General features: G+C 38.5%; 1 protein-coding gene across 1 annotated transcript in view; it reads left to right on the top strand.

The window, feature by feature from the left end:
* The first annotated feature begins 546 nt into the window (after positions 1–546).
* The window catches only part of LOC139708575 (MAM and LDL-receptor class A domain-containing protein 1-like), a 130,925-nt gene continuing 105,087 nt past the window's right edge, over positions 547–26,384 (top strand). Inside the window, exons 1-6 of the mRNA XM_071620513.1 lie at positions 547–619; positions 1,557–1,694; positions 7,894–8,156; positions 22,870–22,954; positions 23,654–23,800; positions 24,233–24,387. Of these exons, the coding sequence (XP_071476614.1) occupies positions 547–619; positions 1,557–1,694; positions 7,894–8,156; positions 22,870–22,954; positions 23,654–23,800; positions 24,233–24,387 (861 nt within the window). The remainder of the gene's footprint in view (positions 620–1,556; positions 1,695–7,893; positions 8,157–22,869; positions 22,955–23,653; positions 23,801–24,232; positions 24,388–26,384) is intronic.

Genomic DNA, 26,384 nt, shown 5'->3' on the forward strand with positions numbered 1-26,384 from the left:
TAATAGGTTTGGGTCTGTTTCTCCAACGGGTCATAAACAGTGAATGATACAAAACAAGAAGAGACATGGTAGAAGAGTAATTGCGTTTTCACAAAGACCCGTGTCAATCAATCGATGTATTCAAGTTTGGTAAAGGGCGCTCCATGACTTGTCAAAAAAGTTGAATTTGAATCGCCGCTTTCTGACGTTAATTATTCCTCGAATTGATTCAATTAACTGGAACTAGGCTACATGAGGATGTTTTCTGTGTAACAGATATAAAACTTCCTTTATTATGATATCATCGGAAAAGCCAAAAGGTACAATCAAATGTAATGACCATTTCGCCCGCATGAAAAAAAAATATGAGAACGATGCAGTCAGAAGAAGACGTGGAGCTCGTGGTACCATTAAGTCTCATTCCCTCAAAACCTTTACACTGACATTCCTTCGCGGACTAGTCATTTTGCCAGTATCAAAGATGTACATGTAAAACCAAATTTCATTTTTGTTATCAGCATTACCCTTAGAAACAGACCAGACTCCTTCAACAACTCCCTGGTCACAATGGGAAACTCGACATACCATGAAGACTACTGCAGAGACGACAGCAGCGCCAAGTACCGCTTCGACAACCGCAGTACTACCAACACTGCCACCCCTCAGTGAGTAGGACATACTTCTTAAGCATAGGGGCAAGCGGGCATTTGGCTCGCTTCCTTATTATACACCCATTCCACAGAGATTTCTTCTCGTCGGTCACTCAGTGTCAGACAAGTCGGTCGGTGATCTGATGAGGCAAGATCGTCAGATGAGGATCATGCGCGACATGTCTGACACTCACCTGATACTCGACAAAAAAAAAAAGTTGGATTCATCACACTGCGATTCAATACACTCTGGTGGGTGACCGGAGACAACAATCCCTTCCGCCGCGTGAGCGATGAGAAAAAAAAAAGAATCTCTGTGAAATGGGGTATTACAGTACGGATCATAACATGCCACACATCACACACACAAGAACACACAAGAGGAAGTGAGTCTCTGGTGAGAGACTAAACTTTGCCATTTTGGCATTTGGGACAATAGGCGTCAAATCCACATAGGTATCAGGTATATATGTATATATATGTATGTATATATATTTTTTCTTTTGATAGAGGTAACGTTGACGAAAAATAATCATCGTGAAAGTCTATAAACATGAAGTTATATTCCTCAGAAGTGAAAAAGAGGTATACATAGAAAGAAAGGGGATTATTCTTTGAGAGCGGGCTACTCATGACATGTAATGGTTATGATAGATAATAGTTTCTTGAAAAAGCGGTACTTTAAGAAGACAGGCGATTACATGTATGAAAATAACACAGGCGAAAGACTTTCTATTTGCGTAAGAAGAAAGCCTTTTAAGTAGACCTACCTGTCTTCTTCACTCGTCTTCTCTTGAGCACGGTAAGCCTCCTGGGTGCACGTCACAAGTTCGAGACCCATGAACCCCTCCTTCCCCTCCATACCGAAACTACCTTAAATGAATAAAATATTAACAGAGAATATTTGAATACGTTTTACTGTTGTAGGCGACTACCGCTGCGCCTTCGAAGTCGACTTTTGCAAGTTTACACAACCATGGTATAATGATTTCGACTGGCAGAGACGCAGTGGTCCAACTCCAACCAGCGGCACTGGTCCTCAGGTAGACCACACCTATGGCAATGGTATGTTTGAGTCTTTCTCAAGTTTTTACAAAACATTTAAGTTTATTCAAGTATGCAGTCTCCTTACTCTGAATCAAAATTTGTCATACTTTTGTGTACATCAATCGGTTCGTTATTAACACCTCGTTATTCTGAAGGTCCTTGATTCCGGAGATTCGTTATAGACCGACAGCGGAAAGAGGATACAGATATGGTTTTTTAAATGGCTCCAATAATCAGAAAAATATGGTGAGTACCAAATTAAATAACGTTTAGTTAATCTCGACATGAAATTAAAAAAAGTTATACTTAGTTAAATACTAAGTTACATATAGTCGTACAAATTCAAGAGTAATGAAAACAGCAAATAGCTTAACATAAAATACATAGACCTGTAGGCCTCTTTAATAGTACGATCTGTCTTTTTCAATACGCTGTATTTCTGGAGCAATTTTGTAAAGATTTTGATTGACAAACCCTGTTTTCAGATGTAAACTAACCCTATTTTAATTTCCTGTTTACGAACGTGATTATTTAGGATAAACAAATCCCCGGGTACATGAAAATTTTTGATAACGGACCTACAGAGAGACAAACATTTCTTAAACTCCTTTATCATTTGACGGAAGTCTCAAAGGTAAAGTCAGCTATCATCCCAAATAAAACAAAATCCGTATTGTATGATAAAATAAATAGCAAATAGACAGATGACGGGAACATATCGAGACAATACGAAGGTATCTCTGATTGGCAATGATAAATGATTATTTCAAAATAAAAGCGTAAACATTCTTTAAAGATTATGGGTTTCACGTCATGCCAGTAAAAGCTCAATATATAAAAGGAAATAAATCATATTTCGTCAGTTAGATTTTTCTTTCAATAGTCAAATTAAAGTTGTTTCATTCATTCTTCGCCAACTCCACATAACCACAAACATATACGCAAAATGTGAATGAAAGTAGAGGGATATCAACATGGGCGTAAATCCCGGGTGATGGGGGGATGAATCCCCCCTGAAATGGAGGAGGGGGTATGGCCTGTACAATCATCCCCCCTTGAAATTTGAGGAAAAAAAATGGAGGAAGCAGAAATGTGATTGTATCAATTTTGGCATATTGCATGACGTTCGTTCGCCCGCCTCAGTTCAGACAGGTAACAGAGCTGAACAGTATTCTATCTTGTAGAAAAACTAAACATAATTTTCTCAAGCGCTCCCTCGCTTCGCTCGCTCGCGAAGAAAGTAATACCAACATAAGGTATGGTTTAGTTGTTGACAACGTCAAATAGTATAGGCCTACATGTAAACATGCTTTGACGCGAGCAACTCGGGACCATCTGCAATCGTCTTATGCACGAAAACAAACAAACAAACAAACAATAACAAAAACTATCCCATCATAATTGAATCCCCCTCCATTTCCTGAATAATTCCTGAAACGATGATGACTCCAATGACTCAGTCAGGATACATCTATGGGCATACACAGGAATGATCAAGGACGTCGAATCTATCGGGGGGGGGGGGGGGGGGGGCAAAGGGGCATTTGCCCCGCCCCTACGGAAATGTTGGGGGCAGACAAATCATTTGTCCCTAAGCAATTCCCGAGATGAGGACAGATCTCGAACTTTCTTTGTGGAAAATTGTCCAAATACCGCAGAACTATGCACCAGATCGCTGAATTGCAATCATTGAAATGCGAAAGCTCCGCTACTGACGTATTTCATAATACTTTATCATAGAGTGTGCAGCAGATCTTTCACTTACAAAAGCTACCTCGTATGCAGAGATGTCGATGGGGGAGGGGGTGGTTCCCCCATAAAAGTATTGGGGCAAACATATCATTTTGCTCCTTCTCGTAACCCCCGAGATGTGGAAATGTTCTTACTTTTTTTACATCTCTTTCCCGCTTGGGAGGTGGATACCCCCTCCCCTTTATGTCCTTTTCTTTTTTGTTCTTTTTAGATTGACAGATTCCCAAATGTTTTATCTTAAGCGTGCACCGGGTCTGTCACTTCAGTTACAAAAAAAAAGAACACAAAAGATCCACCGCGGGTGGTAGGGGATATTTTATCTTCTTTCAATCAACCCTTCCTCCGCTTTGTTTCCAATTAAAAACTTTAGTACACTTTGGGAATTGACGCAGCTTTCCGAATTTTCGATCAAAATTTTTCATTCATATTTGTATTCTAAGAATGCAAAAGCCCACTCGTATACAGGGACAACGATCCTGGAGGACTAGGGGGGGGGGGGTTGTCCCCCAATAATTCCTGAAATGAGGAAAATTTTCTTGCGTTTTGTCCAAATCTTATCTAAAGTGTACACCAGATTGCTGGATTTCAATTTTAAAAAAAAAGAGCAAAATCTCTCGTGTTTGGGAGGGGGTACCGCCCTACGAAACCCTCCCCTCTGTGACCCTTTCCCTAGCCTTAGTACACTTTTCAGATTTAAAAAAGAAATCTGAATAATTATGAATGCACCAGACTGCAATATCACTTATATTCCGAAAACTCGAACTCTAACTTCATGTACAAGGGGAATATCCCCCTCCCCCGTTACGGATAACTTTTTTTTTTAATTTCCCAAATATTCCATCAAATATGCGTATGCGAGATATCTCAATTTCAATTTTATAAAAGGAAAAAGCTCCCTCGTACGGGAAGGGTGGTAATACTAATAGCACTCGCCCATGCCTTCTCCTGGCTCGCCCGCCTCCCCCCCCCCCCCCCCGCCCCATCCATACAAGTATAGACTGTGGCTACACTTTGAACATAGACATGCCACAAAATGTGTGCACCAAAGAGTTTAAATGCAATCAGAATGTACAGAATCTCCCTTGTGTGAGATAGGAAGGGGGAATAGGGCTTATCCCCTCCCACCTTCTCTGATTGACAAAATGATTTCCAGATATTTCAACAAGAGTGTGCACCAGATTGTTGAATTTCAGTTCTAAAACTGAAAAAAGCTCCCTCAAATATGGCCACCCTCCCATTGCTTGGTCCCCTCTATAGACTTAGTACACTTTTGGGAATGACAATTTCCGAATTTTCCACAAAAAGTGTGCTTCAGATCGCTTTATATTAATTCTAATAACGCTCACACACAGATGATGCACACTCGGAATAAGAGCTAAATTCCATGATTTTAGCACTTCCCCCTCCCCCGCTCGGTCGCTCCGCTCCCTCGCACAGATATTCCAACTCCAAGTCCCTCCCCTACCCACCATCATTAAAACGGAACGATGCCCTACGGATGATTGCTTTATTGACTTAAATCAAGAAAATTGAATATTTGAATACAATAGCTACAGGAAAATATCTACTACATTATCACATACAAAGAAATGGAGATCCATATTACCATTTGATTGAATTTATTTGGGAATTCAGGGTTTCCCTACACTTTTGAAAGGGGGGGGGGTCAAAATCGCCTGTCAGTCTAGGAGAAAGAAAGTCAAAAGACAAGACAAACAACAACAAAAACGTCTTCATATTCTTAAGATCTGATTTTCCACCGAATGTCGGCTGACAAGCAAGCAAAACAAACAAACAAACAAACAAAAACAAGAACTTGCCGCCACTTCCCTCCCACTTTATATTTCATGCAAAAGAGTGGGACATTCGATCCCTGTAAAGTGTGTGTGTGCGGGGGGGGGCATCAAGCTTCTTTCCCCCTCTCCCCCCCCCCCCCCCCCCCCAAGGCTGCGAGGGTCCGGTTATGGGCTTGTAATCGTGGTGATGGTGACTATATCGCCGATCACCCCCCACTCCTCAGTACGGATTGACGCCGTTGGATATCAACATAAGTAACAAGAAGTAATTAGACGATGTCCGTGAATGATATTTTGTTTTCTCTAAGTGCTCTTATGATTATGCGTGATTATGCACAATGTGTAGCCTGCATAGCTTAATGAATTATATTGTTCCATTGCATGATTTAGGCCTAGATGAATATTTGGGGTCAGAGATGACATTTCATGCTGACTGCCAGTGGCGAATGGCATAACGATTAAAAGCGAGCGAGCTTGAAAATTTTGACATTTTACATGCCAAACACTGCCGTTTGTAGCAATATTTTTTCGCTTTGGAAATTAAGGGGGGGGGGGGCACCGGGCGCAGCTGCTGGCAATGACTGGCAGTAACATCAGGAGAATGGCATAACGATTAAATGCGAGCGAGCTTGAAAATTTTGACATTTTACACTTACAGTCCCAAAACTGCCGTTTGTAAGCTATATTTTTTTTTTTCGCTTTGGAAATTAAGGGGGATGAGCGTTCATCGGACGCAACTGCTGGCAATTACTGGCAGCAACATCAGGAGAATGGCATAACGATTATATGCGAGCGAGCGAAGAGAGCGAGCTTGAACATTTTCACATTTTACAATCCAAACACTGCCGTTTGTAGCTATATTTTTCGCTTTGGAAATTAAGGGGGGTGCATCGGGCACAACTGCTGGCAATTACTGTCAACAACATCAGGAGAATGGCATAACGATGAAATGCAAGCGAGCGAAGTGAGCGAGTTTGAAAATTTTGACATTTTACAGTCCAAAAACTGCCGTTTTTAGCGATATTCTTTCGCTTTGGAAATTAGAGGGGTAGGGGGACGCCCGGTGCGCCCCCCTCCGATCCGCCACTGGTAGTCAAGAGTGTCGGTTTATGTTCATGATTGGGGGAGGTATGACCAGTGAGGGGGCGTCGAAGTGACCAAGCGGGGGAAGGATGTCCAAAATCTGCACTTTAGAGCATCCCCTAATTGTTTGTGTTTGTGTGTGTGTGTTTTATGTACATGGAAAAGTTAGGAAATAGCCCAGGTCAAGTCTTATTATTGGCAATGCAAGGCATTTTAATATAGACTAGTATGTAAAGTAACTCTGCAAAATCAATGATCTAGCTTTGATATAACAATTCAATTTCAATTCAATCATAGTTTATTTCCAATCATCGAAAATCAAAAACGTAGTACAAAGTATACATGTGATGAAATGATATTGTTCAAACGTTTGCAAAAGATTCATGTAATATATATACGAGACAAATTATAGAACAACATATATGTACAATAATTAGGAAAAACACTGTATAAATACTTCGTGGGCGAGCGGAAGGTACAAAGGTGTACATTCTACATCATATTATTGTGCAACATTGCAGCGACTCTTTTTGCCGTTCGGATGTTCTGAGTACACTGCGCACATCCCGCTTATATTCAGAATGCCAACCAGGAATCACGCTGAATCACAATATTTTGTCGGCTCTAGGCTTTTTGAACAATGTTTCACGCTATATGTGACCCTGCACCTCAAAACAAACAAAAAGTCGCCAGATATGAATTTTTAGTTAAGACCATATTCTGAAAGAGCAGACTTTAACCTTTAAAATGATGTATAACTCAAATCAAATGGACTCTTCTAACCTATCTACATATTGGAAAGAAAGCACAAACTCAGGAAAAGTGTGAACTGAGAAAAGAGGCTCTGAAGTACAGTGTCTATTCAAGCGCTTAATCTTTACCAAACCGTGCTGGCTGTGCGATGAATGGGACAAAAAACAGGAAGTTAACCACCAGAGTAACAACAATGAAGGGATTATCAGATTAAACTGAAATTGAACATGCCTCATTAACACATTCTGTCCATAATTAATGCCAACTTTCAAAGCAGTAGCATTATCCTTTCAAAAGTTATTAGAGTTGAAAGTGAAGAGTGTGGACAAGGTTTTTCAGAAATGAAAAGGAATTCTAAAAACACACCTAATCACACTATTCTACCAAAAATGTTTGAGATAAACTGCTAAAAAACACACTTTCCTGCCCGTTTTATGATACCAAATTTTAGCATAATGTAAAAGAAGACCCGCTCTTTCAGAAAATATGAACAAGTCAAGTTCGGCTAGGGTGACCCATTTCACTTATTTTCAGTCCTCACGCAAATCAGTGTGTGCGACTTTATGTTCGTTTTGAGGTGCACGGTCACATATTATACCCCTTTTATTATGGTTAAAGGAAATCATGGAAAAAATATATGATTTCATGATCATCCTTTCATGTCGATTTCAAAAGCAATGTACTAACCCTTGAATTACCATTTTGGTTATTTTTTTTTAAACCAGCGGATGGGGGAGGGGGGGGGGGGGGGCACGTGCCCCCATGCCCCCCTGTAGTTACGCCACTGTTGACAGCCACATCTTGGAACACAACACATTCTTCTTTTTTTTCAGGAACGGGCTTTTATATCTACACTGAGGCAAATGGAAGGGTTAGGAAATATTCCTCACTCGAGTCGGCCAGCATCCCGGCTGCAACCATGGGAACCGTTTGTGTCTACTTCTGGTATCATATGTACGGCTCGGACATGGGAACGCTGAACGTCAGATCGCAAGTGCACGGTGATCTCCTTCAAGTGTTCTGGACTCGTAGTAATTCTCTGGATGATAATTGGTATCAAGGACAGGCAGAATACACGTCCACAGAGGATTTTCAGGTACGTTTGACAACGTCCCTCTGAAGAGCAACTATTTTCGTTGTATGATGTGTGTCAAATGATGTGTTTCGATAAACTGCCTGCAACGTTCTAGGACTATAGCATGCCAACGTTTAATTTCTTCAGATCCATAGTGAAGATATCTTGTAAAGAGAACTTCTTTGTCAATAAAGTTGACAAAGAAGTATACTATTGTATATATATATATATATATGTATATATTGTAGCGAACAACGGGGCTTTGGCACTTATGCAGACCGAGCAGACCGTCCGTTTGATCGAAATATACAATCACTCTATGAAGAGGATAAAACCTTAAGTTTCCCACCACTTGTACGTCACCAGTCTACACCTTGCACTTCACACCATCTGATTCAAAGGCACATTCTCACTTCTCACATCTAATTCACCCAACACACTGACAAGTGAATTTTCACTCTCACTCCCGACGTTGTTTCTAGAGTACGTCGTCCTCCGAGGTACGTCGTTTGTACTTTTCATTTCCAAAGTACTGTACTTCGTTCTCCGACGTCAGTTCAGGAAGTACGTCGGACGTACTTGTCCCTTCCAAAGTTCTGAACTTCGTTCTCCGACGTCCATTCTGGAAGTACGTCGGACGTACTTGTTCCTTCCAAAGTACTGAACTTCGTTCTCCGACGTCCGTTCTGGATACTCAATTATCCCACGATGCAGCAAAGCCCGCTCGAGAATGCTCGCACAGGCTGCTGGATGAGTTGTCTTCTGCTCCCGAGCCACCGGTTGCCATCCTAGTCCCACCAGCATTCATTCCACCCAATACTTACACCAGTACGTTATACTGCACACGAATTCATCACAACTTCAGAGGCGACGTACCGGAACACCAACTTGTTTATTTACAGACATAGAGTGTACATATTCAATTTCCTCACATTCTCAAGTCAAACCGAGCACCAAGACAGAAAGACAATGCTAGCCCGAGGATCAGCCTCTCTTCTCCACTGCCTGGCACTGACAGTATGGGCAGAGTAACGTGCCTGTATATTACATGCATGAAGGTTTACGGAATGTTGTTGTTGAGTTTATTGGCGTTTTTCAGTCAGACTTCACTATTTACGCCACTCTGTACGGTGCGTTTGCAGCTGTGCTTGTACAGTGGCTAACTGACTGGGCTGAGGCTTGGGGTGGGTGTATGGGTTGGCTTGTCGAGTCCTGGTTCGTGTGTGTCACGTCGTCACTGCTGGTTGAAGTCGTTTGATGGCGCTCTTTATTCTGTGTCCTTGCTGCGCAACAGCTCCCGGCAAATATTTTATTTCTTTGTATTAGCATAAATAACTTTATTTTTGTGGTTAATTAAAACAAATTGCTGTCAACCTGGAACAGACTTTGGTTTTGAGGCATACACACCGGGCACTTTTATCATTATGCATGCTATTCCATAAACAACTAGTGTTAACATATCAATACAAACTATAATATCCAATATTTACCAGTGCATCTAACAAAACATATGATATATTTTTGTTGAGGATGATTCAATATATTACCTATAGTAAGATTACTTACTCCAAGATAACTTTGCAACTGATTTCTGTATTCTTTATAACCCGGACATTCTAAGAGGAAATGTTGCACCGTTTCTAATGTACCGCACTGAGAACATTTACCATCAATATGTTTTCCTAATTTAAACAATGTTTCATTCAGTAAACAGCTTCCTACTCTTAATCTGTGAAGAATGTTTTCATCACGTCTGCAATACAGATTACTTTTACATATTTGCGTTATGTTTGGTTGTATGTGGAATAAAAATCGACCTCTTTCCGAGTTTTCCCATTGTAATTGCCACTGTTTCATATAATGATTGAATTTAATAATATTCGTCTCACTTATGCTGCTACAGACTTCCGTTTCCTGAGTGTTTTTCAGCGCGTTTTTTGCTAACGTATCGACTTTGTCATTCCCTCTGATGTCACAGTGGGAGGGGATCCATTCAAAATTGACTTTGATTTGTTGTTTTGTTAATGCGTATAATTTCTGTCTAATCTCAATGGTAAAAGGGGATGTATTTGAATCTTTCAGGTCACACAAAACGCTCAAAGAATCACAAAAAATAACTGAGTCGGTTATTTTGTTCTCTTCAATCCAATCTAATGCTAATATTATAGCTAATTGTTCAGCTCGGAATATTGAAATTGGTGAAAGTTTATGAGCGATTTTTACTTCGTGCTTTGGTATGTATACTACTGCGCTGGTGTTCTGGTGTTGGTCTTTTGATCCATCTGTATAGATGTGGGTGTATTTGTTCCATTTTTCGTGAATAATGTTGAGCGTTAGGTTCGTTATGGCTGCGGTGGGGGTGTGTTTCTTTTCTATTTCGTCGTGGAGTTCGGTGGATACTAATGGGGGAGGCATGAGCCAGGGTGGTACATTTGCATGGGTTGACATGCGGCTTTCAGTTTCCCGAGTGAGATGAAGGACTCTTTTGATAAAAGGAGATTCGTCTTTGAAATCTAAAAGTTCGTATTGCCAGCAAGGAAGTATGGGTTCCCTGATTGGGTGGATTTACTGGGTAGCTTTTTAACTTTGCTAAAAATTTCGAACTCAACATTTTCCTTCTTAGGTCCAATGGCATCTCACCACACTCTGTTTGAAGTGCTGAAAGAGAGGTTTACGGATTGAAAATGAGGTTGCTTATATTACCTGTGCTGAATTATTATAGACATGCTTATCAATTCCCCTAAAATTTCCTTTATTCTTTCTTTATTTTTACACAGTGTTAATTTATCCCTTTAAACTCTTCACAATTTGATAAAGATTATTTAAATCAAACATCAACAACATTTTCAGTCCCATAACTGATCGTGTTTACTCATTAATCAACGTTAATTGTCTAAAATGTGTCATATGGCCAACCTGTATACACACGTATACACAGACAATGCTAAATGTATGTGTCAAACCTCTGTAACACAACTTTGAACTAACTGTAGGAATTATCGCTGGACTTATCATCCATTCTTTTTATCATTATCTGAATCTCCACAAAAACCACTAATTGACAAATAATCATCAATACAGAAGACTGACTTAAAGGAACAATTCAAACACCTTTTTTACAATGTATAGCTTGTTACATGTATAAATCAGCACAAAGTAACCACGACTACATTGTGTTACTGAATTCTTATATCCAAATTTCACTTTGACAATGGTCTTATACTAATTCCAAGTGAAACGCACCACACTCCACACAAAATAAATATCATTTTGTTACAATACACTGTATATATAAACCCTTAAAAAAATGTGGAAATCTGAGTTTAATCAACCATTTTTCATTTCTCCTTAGAAATGATTTATTTATGCTCAGTGCCACACAAAGATTGTTTAATTCTCTTTAAAATGATGCCATACTTATTATGATTATCGTATACATGGAGGTGCAGTGCTTACAAATATGAGGTAAAGTCAGAATTGAAAAGTTGCAAAATGGCCCAAGTTTTGACGTCTGTAATGCAGTTTCCTTGTGATGAGTGAGTTCCCCACTTTTTCTTTGGTGTTCATTTACTGTAACATCCGCATTTTTATGGAGTGAAACATGTATGTATGCGTTCAACTAAACAGAGAAACACACACACATACACAACATTACACACACACACACACACACACACACAAACGATCTTGACTCAAACCATTTAATCTCACAGAACCTTGCCACATTAATCGCAACAAAGACATAAAGAGGTGAAATGACATGGTCTTGATTTTATTAGAGTTTCATCTTTCCAACTCTGTCTTCATTTTGTCGTTATTTTCTGTTTACTTTATTAGGTGATCCGAGTATCCTCTCGGATCACCTTCTGTATCTGTACGGATTCTTTCTTTAGGTGATCCGAGTATCCTCTAGGATCACCTATTGTATCTGTACGGATTCTTTCTTCTTCTTCTTTATTTCTTTCTCCTCAAATCTTGTGCAGCGGTTAACTCAAAAAGTCCCCCACCTATCACTTTCAAACTTATACCATGTATGTATCATGTCCTAAGGACGACAGATCTAGTGTATCAATGTGATCAGTTGACCGTGACGTCATTATGACGTCATTATCTGAAATCACGTTTACATCAATATCTCATTAATGGAAAGGAATTTTTGAATGAAATTAAGATATCATATAGTTCAAGTCAAGGTCTATTGATATATTTCATAAAATTTGGTCACGTTAATAGTAAACGAGCGCGTACGCGCGCGTTGAAATTTAAACATGCTCTAATCAACCTCAAAATTGTTTTGCACACGTTTCAGGTCATTTACAGCATTTCAAAAAAAATCGACGGACGCGTACGCGCGCGCGCATATACGCACGCACAGCTCATATGCAATAGAAATTTCCCGTTTTATCGCACGGATCGAATGTCTGAAATGTCAAGGAATATTTCTACCAAGTTTCAAGTCGATCCGACTCAATATGACGTCATACGGGCCAATCAAAATTTAAATTCCGCGCGCGCGTCAATGGCGATATACAGTGCAACTATGCCAAAAAACCGCCAATTTTAAATCTGATTTTACTCGTCAGGATGGACGGTGACCCCCCATTTTCTTTACATATTTTGAAAGCTGATGAGTTGTACATGTCATTTCATGGGGTGGTAATGCTGACAATATGATCAAAAAATATCAAATTTCTTAATAAAGTAAAAAAAGTGAATTTTCAAAATGACGTCATCAAATTTCAAGTTTATTCGAGCATATCTCACTAGTCCTTTGTCAATTTTCGCCCAGATTTCAGTATATTGTAGCTTATTTAATGTTCTTACAAACAGAAAATTACAAAGTTTTGATTGGATAACGGTATCACCTCGTAAAAATGGATTGAAAGTAATCTTGTCAAATTTGACCAGTTTACGTGTTATCTCTACGGGAGTGCAGTTTTTCTGGAAATGAAAATTGACATGACTATCTTTATCGAGCACTAGCTCACTTACCCTTCGGTAAATTTCTCCCAGATTTTAATATGTTGTAGCTGAGACTTTACGCTAACGTAAGTGTGCCCTTCATTTTTTCATACGCTGTCGGGTTCACGTCAAAGATTTTGGTTGAAATTCAAGCTTATCTTCGATGTATTGAGATATTTCTTTCTTTCTGCAACTTTCTTTGCAATAACTCAAGAAAAACGGCCTCTATCACTTCCATATTTTGCACATGTTAAGTTCATGTCACGTAAATTATTTCATAAAATAACAACTACTTGATCAGACACCATCTTGGGTATGTAAATTAGGGTCAAAGGTCATAAGTGTTTCATCCTGTATCTTAGTGAATACCTGTACTATCTTTCCCATATTTTGCACACGCAAAGACCATGTTACAAGGATCATTTTACAAAATAACTACTTTTTACTCAGATGCCATCTTGTCTGTGCAAATTGAGGTCAAAGGTCATATGTACTTCTTTTTGTATCTTCGTTATGACGTGTTATCTCTATGGGAGGGAATTTTTTTTAATGTGAAAATTGACATGATTGTCTTTATCGAGCACTAGCTCACTTACCCTTCGGTGAATTTCTCCCAGATTTTAATATGTTGTAGCTGAGACTTTACGCTACCATAACTGTGCCCTTCGTTTTCTCATACGTTGTCGGCATCACGATAAAAAAAAACTTGGTCGAAATTAAAGCTTATCTTCTATGTATTGAGATATTTCTTTCTTTCTGCAACTTCCTTTGCAATAACTCAAGAAAAACACGCCCTATCACCCCACATGTTTAGTTCATGTCACGTACATTATTTAATGAGATAACAACTACTAGATCGGACATCTTGGATATGTAAATTAGGGTCAAAGGCCATAAATGTTTCATCTTGTATCTTGGTGAATACCTGTCCTTATATCTTTCCCATATTTTTCACACGTATAGACGATGTCGCGAGAATCATTTCACAAAATAACCACTATTTCATCAGATGCAATCTTGGGAGTGCAAAGGTGGGTCAAAAGTCATATGTACTTGTTGCTGTTTCTTTGTTATAGTGTATGCAGAATTTGGTACCAAACATGGCAGATATGACTCCCTTTGCTAAATGAGAATGCAAACATCACACGGCCAATGTCTCTAAACACAGATGGAACTTGTATGGTCATGCCTATTGCAATCAGGACTCGAATCATTGATTAAAAAAAATCGGATCACCTTAATTTGTCAGTGATGACAAATTACAATCTCTAGTTAGGTGATCCGAGTATCCTCTCGGATCACCTTCTGTTTTTGTACGGATTCTTTCTTCTTCTTCTTCTTTTTAGGTGATCCGAGTATCCTCTCGGATCACCTGTATCTGTACGGATTCTTTCTTCTTTTTCTTTATTTCTCCCCAAAAGTTGTGCAGAGGTTAGCTCAGAAAGTGCATTGCCTATCAATGTCAAACTTATACCATATATGTATGGTGACCCAAAGACGACAAATCTTGTAAAATCATTGTGATTAGTCGACCGTGACGTCACTATGACGTCATTATATGAAAACACATTTTCATTCATATCTCATTAATGGAATGGAATTTTTCAATCAAATTTACGTCACATATAGTTCAAGTCAAGCGCATTCTACTCACATTCTCAAAATTCATCTATATCTTAAAACGTGCGCGTACGCACGCGTTGAAATATTTGTATGCTCAAATCGAGCTCAAATTTTTTTTGCACACGTTTCAGAGCATTTGGAGCATTTTTTGAAAAATTGAAAAAAATGGACGGACGCGTACGCGCGCGCTCATATACGCACGCACAGCTCATATGCAATAGAAATTTCCCGTTTTTTCGCACTAATCGGCTGCCTGAAATGTCAAGGAATATTTCTACCAAGTTTCAAGTCAATCCGACTCAATATGAGGTCATACGGGCCCGTCAAAGTTGAAATTCCGCGCGCGCGTCAATGGCGATATACAGTACAACTATGCCAAAAAACTGTCAATTTTAAATCGGATTTTACTCGTCAGGATGGACGGTGACCCTCCAGTTTCTTTACATATTCTGAAAGCTGATGAGTTGTACATGTCATTTCATGGGTGGGCGATGCCTGAAAAATGATTAAAAGATATCAAATTTCTTAATAAAATAAAAAGAGTAAATTTTCAAAATTATGTCATCAAATTGCAAGTTCACTCGAGCGTATCTCACTTATCCTTGGCCCATTTTCACCCAGATTTCGATATGTTGTAGCTTATTGAATGTTCTTTCATTAATGTGAAACAACATTTTGATTGGATGACGTTATCGCCTCGTAAAAATGGATTGAAAGTATCCTTGTAAGATTTGACCAGTTTACGTGTTATCTCTATGGGAGAGCAGTTTTTCTGGCAGTGAAAATTGACATGACTCTCTTTTTCGAGCACTAGCTCACTTATACTTCGGTGAATTTCTCTAAGATTTTGATATGTTGTAGCTGAGACTTTGGGCTATCGTTAAAGTGCCCTTCATTTTTTCATACGATGTCGGCATCACGTCGAAAAACTTGGTTGAAAATGGCACGAGGCTTCGATGCAGCGTCATTTTGCTTAATACACAGGGCCTATGGAGAATGAAATAGGTCATTGCGTAGCGCATCCGACTCGTAATCCTAAGGTCCCTGGTTCGAGGCTCACCCCTGCCAATATTTTTTTAACACTTTTTTTCTTCTTTTTCTTTAGTTAATCTTAATCTCCCTTTCCTTACTTTATCTTTTTCTGATTTTTTATGCTTCTCCTTCAAATTTCTATAAAATAACATAATTTTTTCTTTATTTTTCTTTCTTTCTACTACTTTCTGTGCAATAGATGAACAACAATGGCTATGAATCCCATATTTTGCAAATGTTTAGTACATGTCACGTACATTATTTCATAAAATAACAACTACTTGATCGGACACCATCTTGGGTATGTAAATTAGGGTCAAAGGTCATAAATGTTTCATCCTGTATCTTGGTGAATACATGTCCTATCTTTCCCATATTTTGCACACGCAAAGACCATGTTACAAGAATCATTTCATAAAATAATTACTTTTTGCTTAGACGCCATCTTGGGTGTGCAAAGTGAGGTCAAAGGTCAAATATAATTCATTCTGTATTTCCGTTAGTGTATACGGAATTCGGTACCAAAGATGGCAGGTCTCACTCCCTTTTCTAAATGAGAATCCAAACATAACACGGCCAATGTCCCGTCAACACAGATGAAACCTGTATGGTCATGAATATTGATGGCAGACCTGACTCCCTTTTCAAAATTAGTATCCAAACATCACACAGCCAATATACCTAAACACAGATGAAACCTGTATAGTCATGCCTATATTGGGATCAAAACTCAAATCATTGATTTTCAAAAGATCGGATCACCTAATTTGTCAGTCTTGACAAATTCCGGGTCTAGTTAGGTGATCCGAGTATCCTCTCGGATCACCTTCTGTATCCGTACGGATTCTTTCTTCTTCTTCTTTCTTTATTTCTCCCCAAAAGTTGTGCAGAGGTTAGCTCAGAAAGTGCTATGCCTATCAAGTTCAAACTTATACCATGTATGTATCGTGTCCCAAAGACGGCAATCGAACTAAAATCAAAGTGATCAATCGACCTTGACGTCACTATGACGTCATTATATGAAAACACATTCTCAATCATATCTCATTAATGGAATGAAGTTTTTCAATGAAATTTACGTCACATTTATTTCAAGTTATGCGCATTCTACTCATATTCTCAAAATTTACATTTTCTCTTGATACGTGCGCGTACGCGCGCGTTGAAATATTTGTATGCTCAAATCGAGCTCAATTTTTTTTTGCATACGTTTCAGACCATTTGGAGCATTTTTTGAAAAATTGATAAAATCGGACGGACGCGTACGCGCGCGCACATATGCGCACGCAGAGCTCATATGCAATAGAAATTTTCAGTTTTTTCACACGGATCGGATGTCCGAAATGTCAAGGAATATTTCTATCAAGTTTCAAGTCGATCCGACTCAATATGACGTCATACGGGCCCGTCAAATTCAAAATTCCGCGCGTGCGTCAATGGGGATACACAGTGCAACTATGCCAAAAAACCGCCAAATTTAAATCGGATTTTACTCGTCAGGATGGACGGTGACCCCCCATTTTCTTGATATATTCTAAAAGCTGATGAGTTGTACATGTCATTTCATAGGTTGGCGATACTGAAAAAAATGATTACAAGATATCAAATTTCTTAATAAAATAAACAAAGTAAATTTTCAAAATGACGTCATCAAATTTCAAATTCACTCGAGCGTATCTCACTTAAATTTCGCCAATTTTCACCCATATTTCAGTATGTTGTAGCTTATGAAATGTTCTTTCATTAATATTCAAACAACATTTTGATTGGATAACGTCATCACCTCGTAAAAATGGATTGAAAGTATCCTTGTAAAATTTGACCAGTTTACGTGTTATCTCTATGGGAGAGCAGTTTTTCTGGCAGAGAAAATTGACATGACTATCTTTTTCGAGCACTAGCTCACTTATGCTTCGGTGAATTTTTCCCAGATTTTAGTATGTTGTAGCTGAGACTTTGAGCTATCGTAAATGTGCCCTCCATTTTTTCATACGACGCCGGCATCACGTCGAAAAACTTGGTTGAAAAATTGCATGTGGCTTCGATGCAGCGTCATTTTGCTTAATACACAGGGCCTATGGAGCATGAAATAGGTCATTGCATAGCGCATCCGACTCGTAATCCTAAGGTCCCTGGTTCGATGCTCACCCCTGCCAGTTTTTTTTTTAATTTTTTAAAACACTTTTTTTCTTCTTTTCTTTAGTTAGTCTGAATCTCCTTTCCTAACTTTATCTTTTTCTGATTTTTTTCATGCTTCTCCTTCAAATTTCTATAAAAATAACATAATTTTTTCTTTATTTTTCTTTCTTTCTACTACTTTCTGTGCAATAGATGAACAATAACAATGGCTATTAATCCCATATTTTGCACATGTTTTGTTCATGTCACGTATATTATTTCATAAAATAACAATTACTTGATCGGACACCATCTTGGGTATGTAAATTAGGGTCAAAGGTCATAAATGTTCCATCCTGTATCTTGGTGAATACATGTCCTATCTCTCCCATATTTTGCACACGCAAAGACCATGTTACAAGAATCATTTCACAAAATAACGACTTTTTGCTCAGATGCCATCATGTCTGTGCAAAGTGGGGTCAAAGGTCATATATTCTTCTTTCTGTATCTTCATTATGACGTGTTATCTCTATGGGGGTGCAGTTTTTCTGCAAATGAAATTTGACATGACTATCTTTTTCGAGCACTAGCTCACTTATGCTTCGGTGAATTGCTCCCAGATCTTAATATGTTGTAGCTGAGACTTTGGGCTATCGTATTTTACCCTTCGTTTTTTCATACGATGTCGGGATCACGTTAAAAAACTTGGTTGAAATTAAAGCTTATCTTCAATGTATTGAGATATGTCTTTCTTTCTGCAACTTTCTTTGCAATAACTCAAGAAAAACAGCGTCTATCACCCTCAAAGTTTGCACATGTTTAGTTCATGTCACGTACATTATTTCATAAAATAACAACTTCTTAGTCAGACACCATCTTGGGTATGTAAATTAGGGTCAAAGGTCATAAATGTTTCATTCTGTATCTTAGTGAATACATGTCCTATCTCTTCCATATTTTGCACACGCAAAGACCATGTTACAAGAATCATTTTACGAAATAACCACTTTTTGCTTAGATGCCATCCTGGCTGTGCAAAGTGGGGTCAATGGTCAAATATACTTCATTCTGTATCTTCGTTACAGTGTATACGGAATTTGGTACCAAAGATGGCAGGTCTGACTCGCTTTTGTAAATGAGATTCCAAATATCACACGGCGAATGTCCCTAAACACACTTGAAACCTGTATGGCCATGCCTAAATTATGTATTTGTTGCTGAATCTTCGTTATCTAGTGTATACAGAATTTGGTACCAAAGATGACAGATATGACTCCCTTTTTTAAATGAGAATCCAAACATCACACGGCCAATGTCTCTAAACACAGATGAAACCTGTATGGTCATGCCTATTGCGATCAGACCTCGAATCATTGATTTAAAAAAAATCGGATCACCTTAATTTGTCAGTAATGACAAATTACAATCTCTAGTCTTCTTCTTCTTCTTTCTTTATTTCTCCCCAAAAGTTGTGCAGAGGTTAGCTCAAAAAGTGTTATGCCTATCAAGTTCAAACTTATACCATGTATGTATCGTGTCACAAAGACGGCAATCGAACTAAAATCAAAGTGATCAGTCGACCGTGACGTCACTATGACGTCATTATATGAAAACACATTCTCAATTATATCTCATTAATGGAATGGAGTTTTTCAATGAAATTTACGTCACATATATTTCAAGTTAAACGCATTCTACTCATATTCTAAAAAAATCATCTATACCTTAAAACGTGCGCGTACGCGCGCGTTGAAATATTTGTATGCTCAAATCGAGCTCAAAATTTTTTTGCACACGTTTCAGAGCATTTGGAGCATTTTTTGAAAAATTGAAAAAATCGTACGGACGCGTACGCGCGCGCGCATATACGCACGCACAGCTCATATGCAATAAAAATTTCCAATTTCTTTACACGGATCAGATGTCTGAAATGTCAAGGTATATTTCTACCAAGTTTCAAGTCAATCTGACTCAATATGACGTCATACGGGCCAATCAAAGTTGAAATTCCGCGCGCGCGTCAATGGCGATATACAGTGCAACTATGCCAAAAAACCGATGATTTTAAATCTGATTTTACTCGTCAGGATGAACGGTGACCCCCCATTTTCTTTACATATTTTGAAAGCTGATGAGTTGTACATGTCATTGCATGGGCTGGCTATGCTGACAAAATGATTAAAAGATATCTAATTTCTTAATAAAGTAAAAAAAGTAAATTTTCAAAATGACGTCATCAAATTTCAAATTCACTCGAGCGTATCTCACTTAAATTTCGCCAATTTGCACCCAGATTTCAGTATGATGTAGCTTATGAAATGTTCTTCCATTAATGTAAAAACAACATTTTGATTGGATAACGTCATCACCTCGTAAAAATGTATTGAAAGTATCCTTGTAAAATTTGACCAGTTTACGTGTTATCTCTATGGGAGAGCAGTTTTTCTGGCAGTGAAAATTGACATGACTATTTTTTTCGAGCACTAGCTCACTTATGCTTACGTGAATTTTTCCAAGATTTTAGTATGTTGTAGCTGAGACTTTGGGCTATCGTTAATGTGCCCTCCATTTTTTCGTACGACGTCGGCATCACGTCGAAAAACTTGGTTGAAAAATGGCACGTGGCTTCGATGCAACGTCATTTTGCTTAATACACAGGGCCTATGGAGCATGAAATAGGTCATTGCATAGCGCATCCGACTAGTAATCCTAAGGTCCCTTGTTCGAGGCTCACCCCTGCCAATACTTTTTTAAATTTTTTAAACACTTTTTTCTTCTTTTTCTTTAATTAGTCTTAATCTCCTTTCCTAACTTTTCCTTTTTCTGATTTTTTCATGCTTCTCCTTCAAATTTCTATAAGATTAACATAATTTTTTCTTTATTTTTCTTTCTTTCTACTACTTTCTGTGCAATAGATGAACAACAACAATGGCTATTAATCCCATATTTTGCACATGTTTTGTTCATGTCACGTACATTATTTCATAAGATAACAATTACTTGATCGGACACCATCTAGGGTATGTAAATTAGGGTCAAAGGTCATAAATGTTTCATCCTGTATCTTGGTGAATACATGTCCTATCTCTCCCATATTTTGCACACGCAAAGACCATGTTACAAGAATCATTTCACAAAATAACCACTTTTTGCTCAGATGCCATTTTGTCTGTGCAAATTGGGGTCAAAGGTCATATGTACTTCTTTCTTTATCTTCGTTATGACGTGTTATCTCTATGGGAGGGAATTTTTTTAAATGTGACAATTAACATGATTGTCTTTATCGAGCACTAGCTCACTTACCCATCAGTGAATTTCTCCCAGATTTTATTATGTTGTAGCTGAGACGTTACGCTATCGAGAGTGTGTCTTTGTTTTTTCATACAATGTCGGAATCATGTTAAAAACTTGGTTGAAATTAAAGCTTATCTTCGATGTATTGAGATATTTCTTTCTTTGTGCAACTTTCTTTGCAATAACTCAAGAAAAACAGCCCCTACCACCTCCATGTTTTGCACCTGTTTAGTTCATGTCACGTACCTTATTTCATAATATTACAACTACTTGATCGGACACCATCTTGGGTATGTAAAATAGGGTCAAAGGTCATAAATGTTTCATCTTGTGTCTTGGGGAATACATGTCCTATCTTTCCCATATTTTGCACACGCAAAGACCATATTGTGAGAATCATTTCACAAAATAACCACTTTTTCCTCAGATGCCATCTTGGGAGTGTAAAGGTGGGTCAAAGGTCATATGTATTTGTTGCTGTATCTTCGTTATCTAGTGTATACAGAATTAGTACCAAAGATGGCAGACATGACTCCCTTTTCTAAATGAGAATCCAAACATGACACGGCCAATGTCTCTAAACACAGATGAAACCTGTATGGTCTTGCCTATTGCGATCATGATTCGAATCATTGATTAAAAAAAATCGGATCACCTTAATTTGTCAGTAATGACAAATTACAATCTCTAGTGTTTACTTTGTCTTTATATTGTCAATAAACATGATCGGGGCTTAGCATCTGGTGGACGAGCCGAGTGCTTGCACCACCGCCTGGCACCGTGTCCTCATGCTGTTGATTTGCGGCAGCGTCAACCAGTATCTGACGGAGTCCTGCCTATGTCGTTGCAGTTGTAACCCTCTTCCCCACAGCTCGACCAAGTTGATCCTAAAAATGTTGTATGGGATTGAGGTCGGGGCTGCATGAAGGCCAGTCCCATTTAAATGATGCCCTCTCTCTCTCGAGAAAGTTGCGCACATGTCACGCTCTATGTGGTTTTGCGTTATCTTTTTCAAGCATCTCGGCTTCAATTTGCCCTACATGCGCGGGCTTTTTGAACATTGCCTACAGGTGGCATGATGTACAACCATAAAACTTGATGAGCTATCAAAATTGCCTGGCATGGCACCACTGAAAACTTGAGTGAGAAGTTAAGATGCCTATTGAAATTTGCCTTCATGGCTGACCAGTTGAGAACAAAAGAACATGTTCTTTATGTACTCTTCACGACCATTCTTCTTCATAAGGACAGTTTTTGTTCATTTTGCAACTTTTTAATGCAGACCTTATCAGACACATTTGAGTACAGTTTTTTACTTGATTGCATAATCATAATGAGTAGGATATCATTTTAAAGAGAATTTAATACTCTTTCCATTTATATGAAGCATGTATTGTATAGTGCTTACAAGCTGGATACATTTACAATTGAAGTCAGATTTCCTAACTTTTTTTGAAGGGTTTATATATATATATATATATATCAATATGCATATGTGTGTGTGTGTGTGTGTGTCTGTCTGTCTGTCTGTCTGTGTCTGTGTCAGAAATTGAACAGAACCTGCCAGCACCGGCTTGAGTAAATGTGAAGGATTATCGCTCCTTTATTTTTACGCCACTGTTTAGCTACTTCATACTGTATGATTGTCACCCATGGAAGACGTTATCCCGTCGCTCTGTTCTAACATTTCGCTCTTCTACAGATAGTGTTTCAAGGTGTAATCGGAGATAATTACAGGAGCGACATGGCACTTGATGATATCAGCATTGTGGCGGAACCGTGCAGAGGTACTGATGTTATCATAAAGGCAGTATATCGAAATTAGCACACTTGGAAGCTTAGTACAGAAGTCACTATACGATCTCTTTTCCTGTGATAATTCAGAGGGTAAAATGTACTTTCGGTGCTTTGAAAACATTACAGATGTTCCATAACGTAACAATGATGGGAAAATGCTAAGCACATTTCTCATGTAACATGATTGATTGAAATAAAAGGGTGAAGGATGATAAGATTTCATATTGTACAATCATGATCCCATCGTGGTAGAGGGACATAAGCATATTTTATATTGCGGACATTACATTTAATCTCCAAAAGTCTTGAAATCGAAAGTACAACGAAACTGTGTATTCAGATTTATCACATGGGTTACACATTTTTAGGCTATAACTAGGAAGAAAATGACCAAAAACAAAAAACAAAAAACCGCCACTTATAAAGATCTTATCACGTCAAGTCTTCATTTCACACTGTTCCTATAGGCCTTAGTCCATCTTTATGTAATTTAAATGGCTGTTACCATTTCAACTTGAAATATGCCTTTTCTTTCTTTTCTTATTAACTTTCATTTTCATACCATCGTGTTATTGGTGTAGGGAAGAAAACATAGACATGTGCCAAATGTAAAGAAGAAATTTAGTAGTCATTTAATAATAATAAATGTAATGGTCGAATGACGTGTGGTCCAATGTGTCCTCTCCCAGCTCTACATCAGTGTGACTTCGAGCAAGAGAACCTTTGCGGATACACACAGGATCAGTCAGATGATTTCGACTGGACCTGGAACAGTGGCTATACCACTTCGGACTATACTGGGCCTTCATTTGATGTTACCATGGGGACCACATCTGGTATTTTGTTGAAATTCATCAAAAATAGTAAAACTGGATACTTTTCCAAGTAATATCTATCTAGAGTGAAATTATAGTCATTATAATCAGATTTCTTTGACTTCGCAATTCAGATTAAGAAGTTGATTCAGAAATAGCGATAAAGTACAAGTGTACAACAACGAATGGACTCAGCTATAAATCATTCTTGAACGTTAAATTCAAGTACTCCTTGTCAAAGAACCAATGACAACTGACAGTCAAGATTTAGATTTCAGGAACAAGACTGCAATGATACAACAAAATTTGTTTAATGGTAATGTGGATGATATGATTGATTTGACTTCTGGTCTGTGTGTTATCCTTACCAACCAACCTTATATAATGTTCATAATCCTATTGAGAGTTTCTGCAACTTGCTTTAAATGCTTTGCCTTGTTATCTGCACAATAGGTCATTACGTGTACATTGAAGCCAGTGATCACAATGCTGGAGACGTTGCCAGATTGACGACCCCGGAACTTGATCCATCGGGGGGTAATGAAGTCACGTGTTGGTCCTTCTACTATCACATGTTTGGTGACGACATCGGGGATTTGAATGTCTATGTGAGCTTCAATTTTGTTCTACATACGCTATTTTGATGTTATTTAACTATCAAGTGAGATGACCCTCTGCGACCCAGCTCCTCACAAGTGCGATCTTTTCCTCGAGAAGAAGGTCCACTCAAAGCTAAACCATGCAGTTTTACCCCCCAATAAAAAACACCTCTTCAAACGCAATTACTTTATATCAAGGGGTTATGAATAGAAGAGTCTAGAATCACAGACGTTTCATTCTTTATAATTATGGTTCTATACGATTGAGCCCCCCCCCCAAAAAAAAAAAAGAACAATATACATTCAAGGTGTTTACAAACGGAAATCATTATGCAAAGTCGTATCAAAAACGGAAATCATTATGCAAAGTAGTAATAGTTGTACAGAACAATATTACAAGATTCCTTATGATGTAAGTTCTGATTCATCCAGGTAGCGTTCAATTAAGGTGCGAAATCAAGTCAGTTCATCTGGATTTACTCTTTTAATTCCGAGTACGGTTTCATGTCCGATCAGTTCGTCTGATTTGGTGGCGGGAAGACGTCGTTGCCGATCGGCGCAGACGCACTACCGACGTTATTGATCGGAGTCAGTCGTCGAAAAACAATCCGGATTACAGAGCTGTACACCCGGGAGAGGTTGTGTCACAGTCCCTAATCAACATTAACCTAATTATCATTCCCAAATTGGGAATGGTACGAACATTATGTCACAGGGCGTACTACATTTTGTCTTCTCAGGAGAAAGAGCTTTTTTTCCCTCTGTGAGGCACTTTGCGTGTGTGGTTACCACGGATGGAGTCTCGAGAAAGGTATCCACCCGCGCAATCGTAAACATCGGGACAACGAAACACTTCCAGCGGAGCAGCGCTGGAGCATAAGTGTGTCATTATGCCCTATGTCAGCGGACCTTCTGAGAAAATCCAACAGATTCGTTCAGGCTGTCGGATTCCCGTTCGCTCCAAACCGGTTTACACACTTGATAAATAGAAACTGGTCCATCCAAAAGGATATAATAAGGTAATAATAATATAATAAGATAATAAGGTATCTAAGGAAAAGGGAAACAACGTCGTCTATGCAATGCATTGTTAAGAGAGGAGGGTTGCAAAGAGAACTATATAGGTGAAACCAAAAAGCTGCTACATTAGCAATTATACCAACATTAGAGACCAGGTACATTGAACCGTCTTCTCCCACCTGAAGACATTCAAATACAACTTCAAAAACCAACATATGCGTCTCTTAGGCAAGGAACCTCGGTGTTCGAGAGTGAGGTCCGGGATGTCTTCTACGTCAACTTTGAAAACTTTCCGCAGATGTTTATGCTGTTTTTCCTTTGTCTCCAGAAGACGAAATGTAGTGATGCCCTGTGAAACAATGTTCTTACCGCTCCCAATTTGTGAATGACAATATGGTGAATGTTAGTACATGTAAGAGTGGTGGATTGCGACACAACCTCTCCCGGGTGTATACAGTTCTGAAATCCGGAGAAATCCTCAACAGCTGACTCCTAAAAATAACGACAGTAGGTATAGTGCGTTTGTGCCGATTGTCAGGAAAGGGTTTATAGCTGTGGTTTTTATAATAAGCCGTACATTCCTCTATTTATGCATTTTTGCGCCGAGGTATAAAGGGCAAATGCAAATCTCAAAAGTGAATAGTGAACCAGAAACAAAATTAAATGTTTACTCTGATTAAACAAAGGTAACGTATAGTCATGTAATTACAGATTTAACTCTCATTTGCGATAAATTGGTATTTGTTAATGTGCTAAATATCCCGATGATTAATACATTATCCACCAACGTAACAAAAACGACAACTATTCTTCAGCAATTGCGTCAATCACGCATAATGCAAATATATTTCAGGAATTGCATCCATAGATCGTATAGTGCCTATATCGTCATCATTACAAGCTCAATTGTGCCGTCATATAACATACACAGCTGTAAGGAAATTCTCCTATAAAAAGGAAGTAAAATTCAGGTCCTCAAATTATAA

This window comes from Diadema antillarum, unplaced genomic scaffold, assembly GCF_040938485.1.
Source record: "Diadema antillarum isolate AM-2024a unplaced genomic scaffold, OU_Dant_1.0 seq00001349_RagTag, whole genome shotgun sequence".
Classification (NCBI taxonomy): Eukaryota; Metazoa; Echinodermata; class Echinoidea; order Diadematoida; family Diadematidae; genus Diadema; species Diadema antillarum.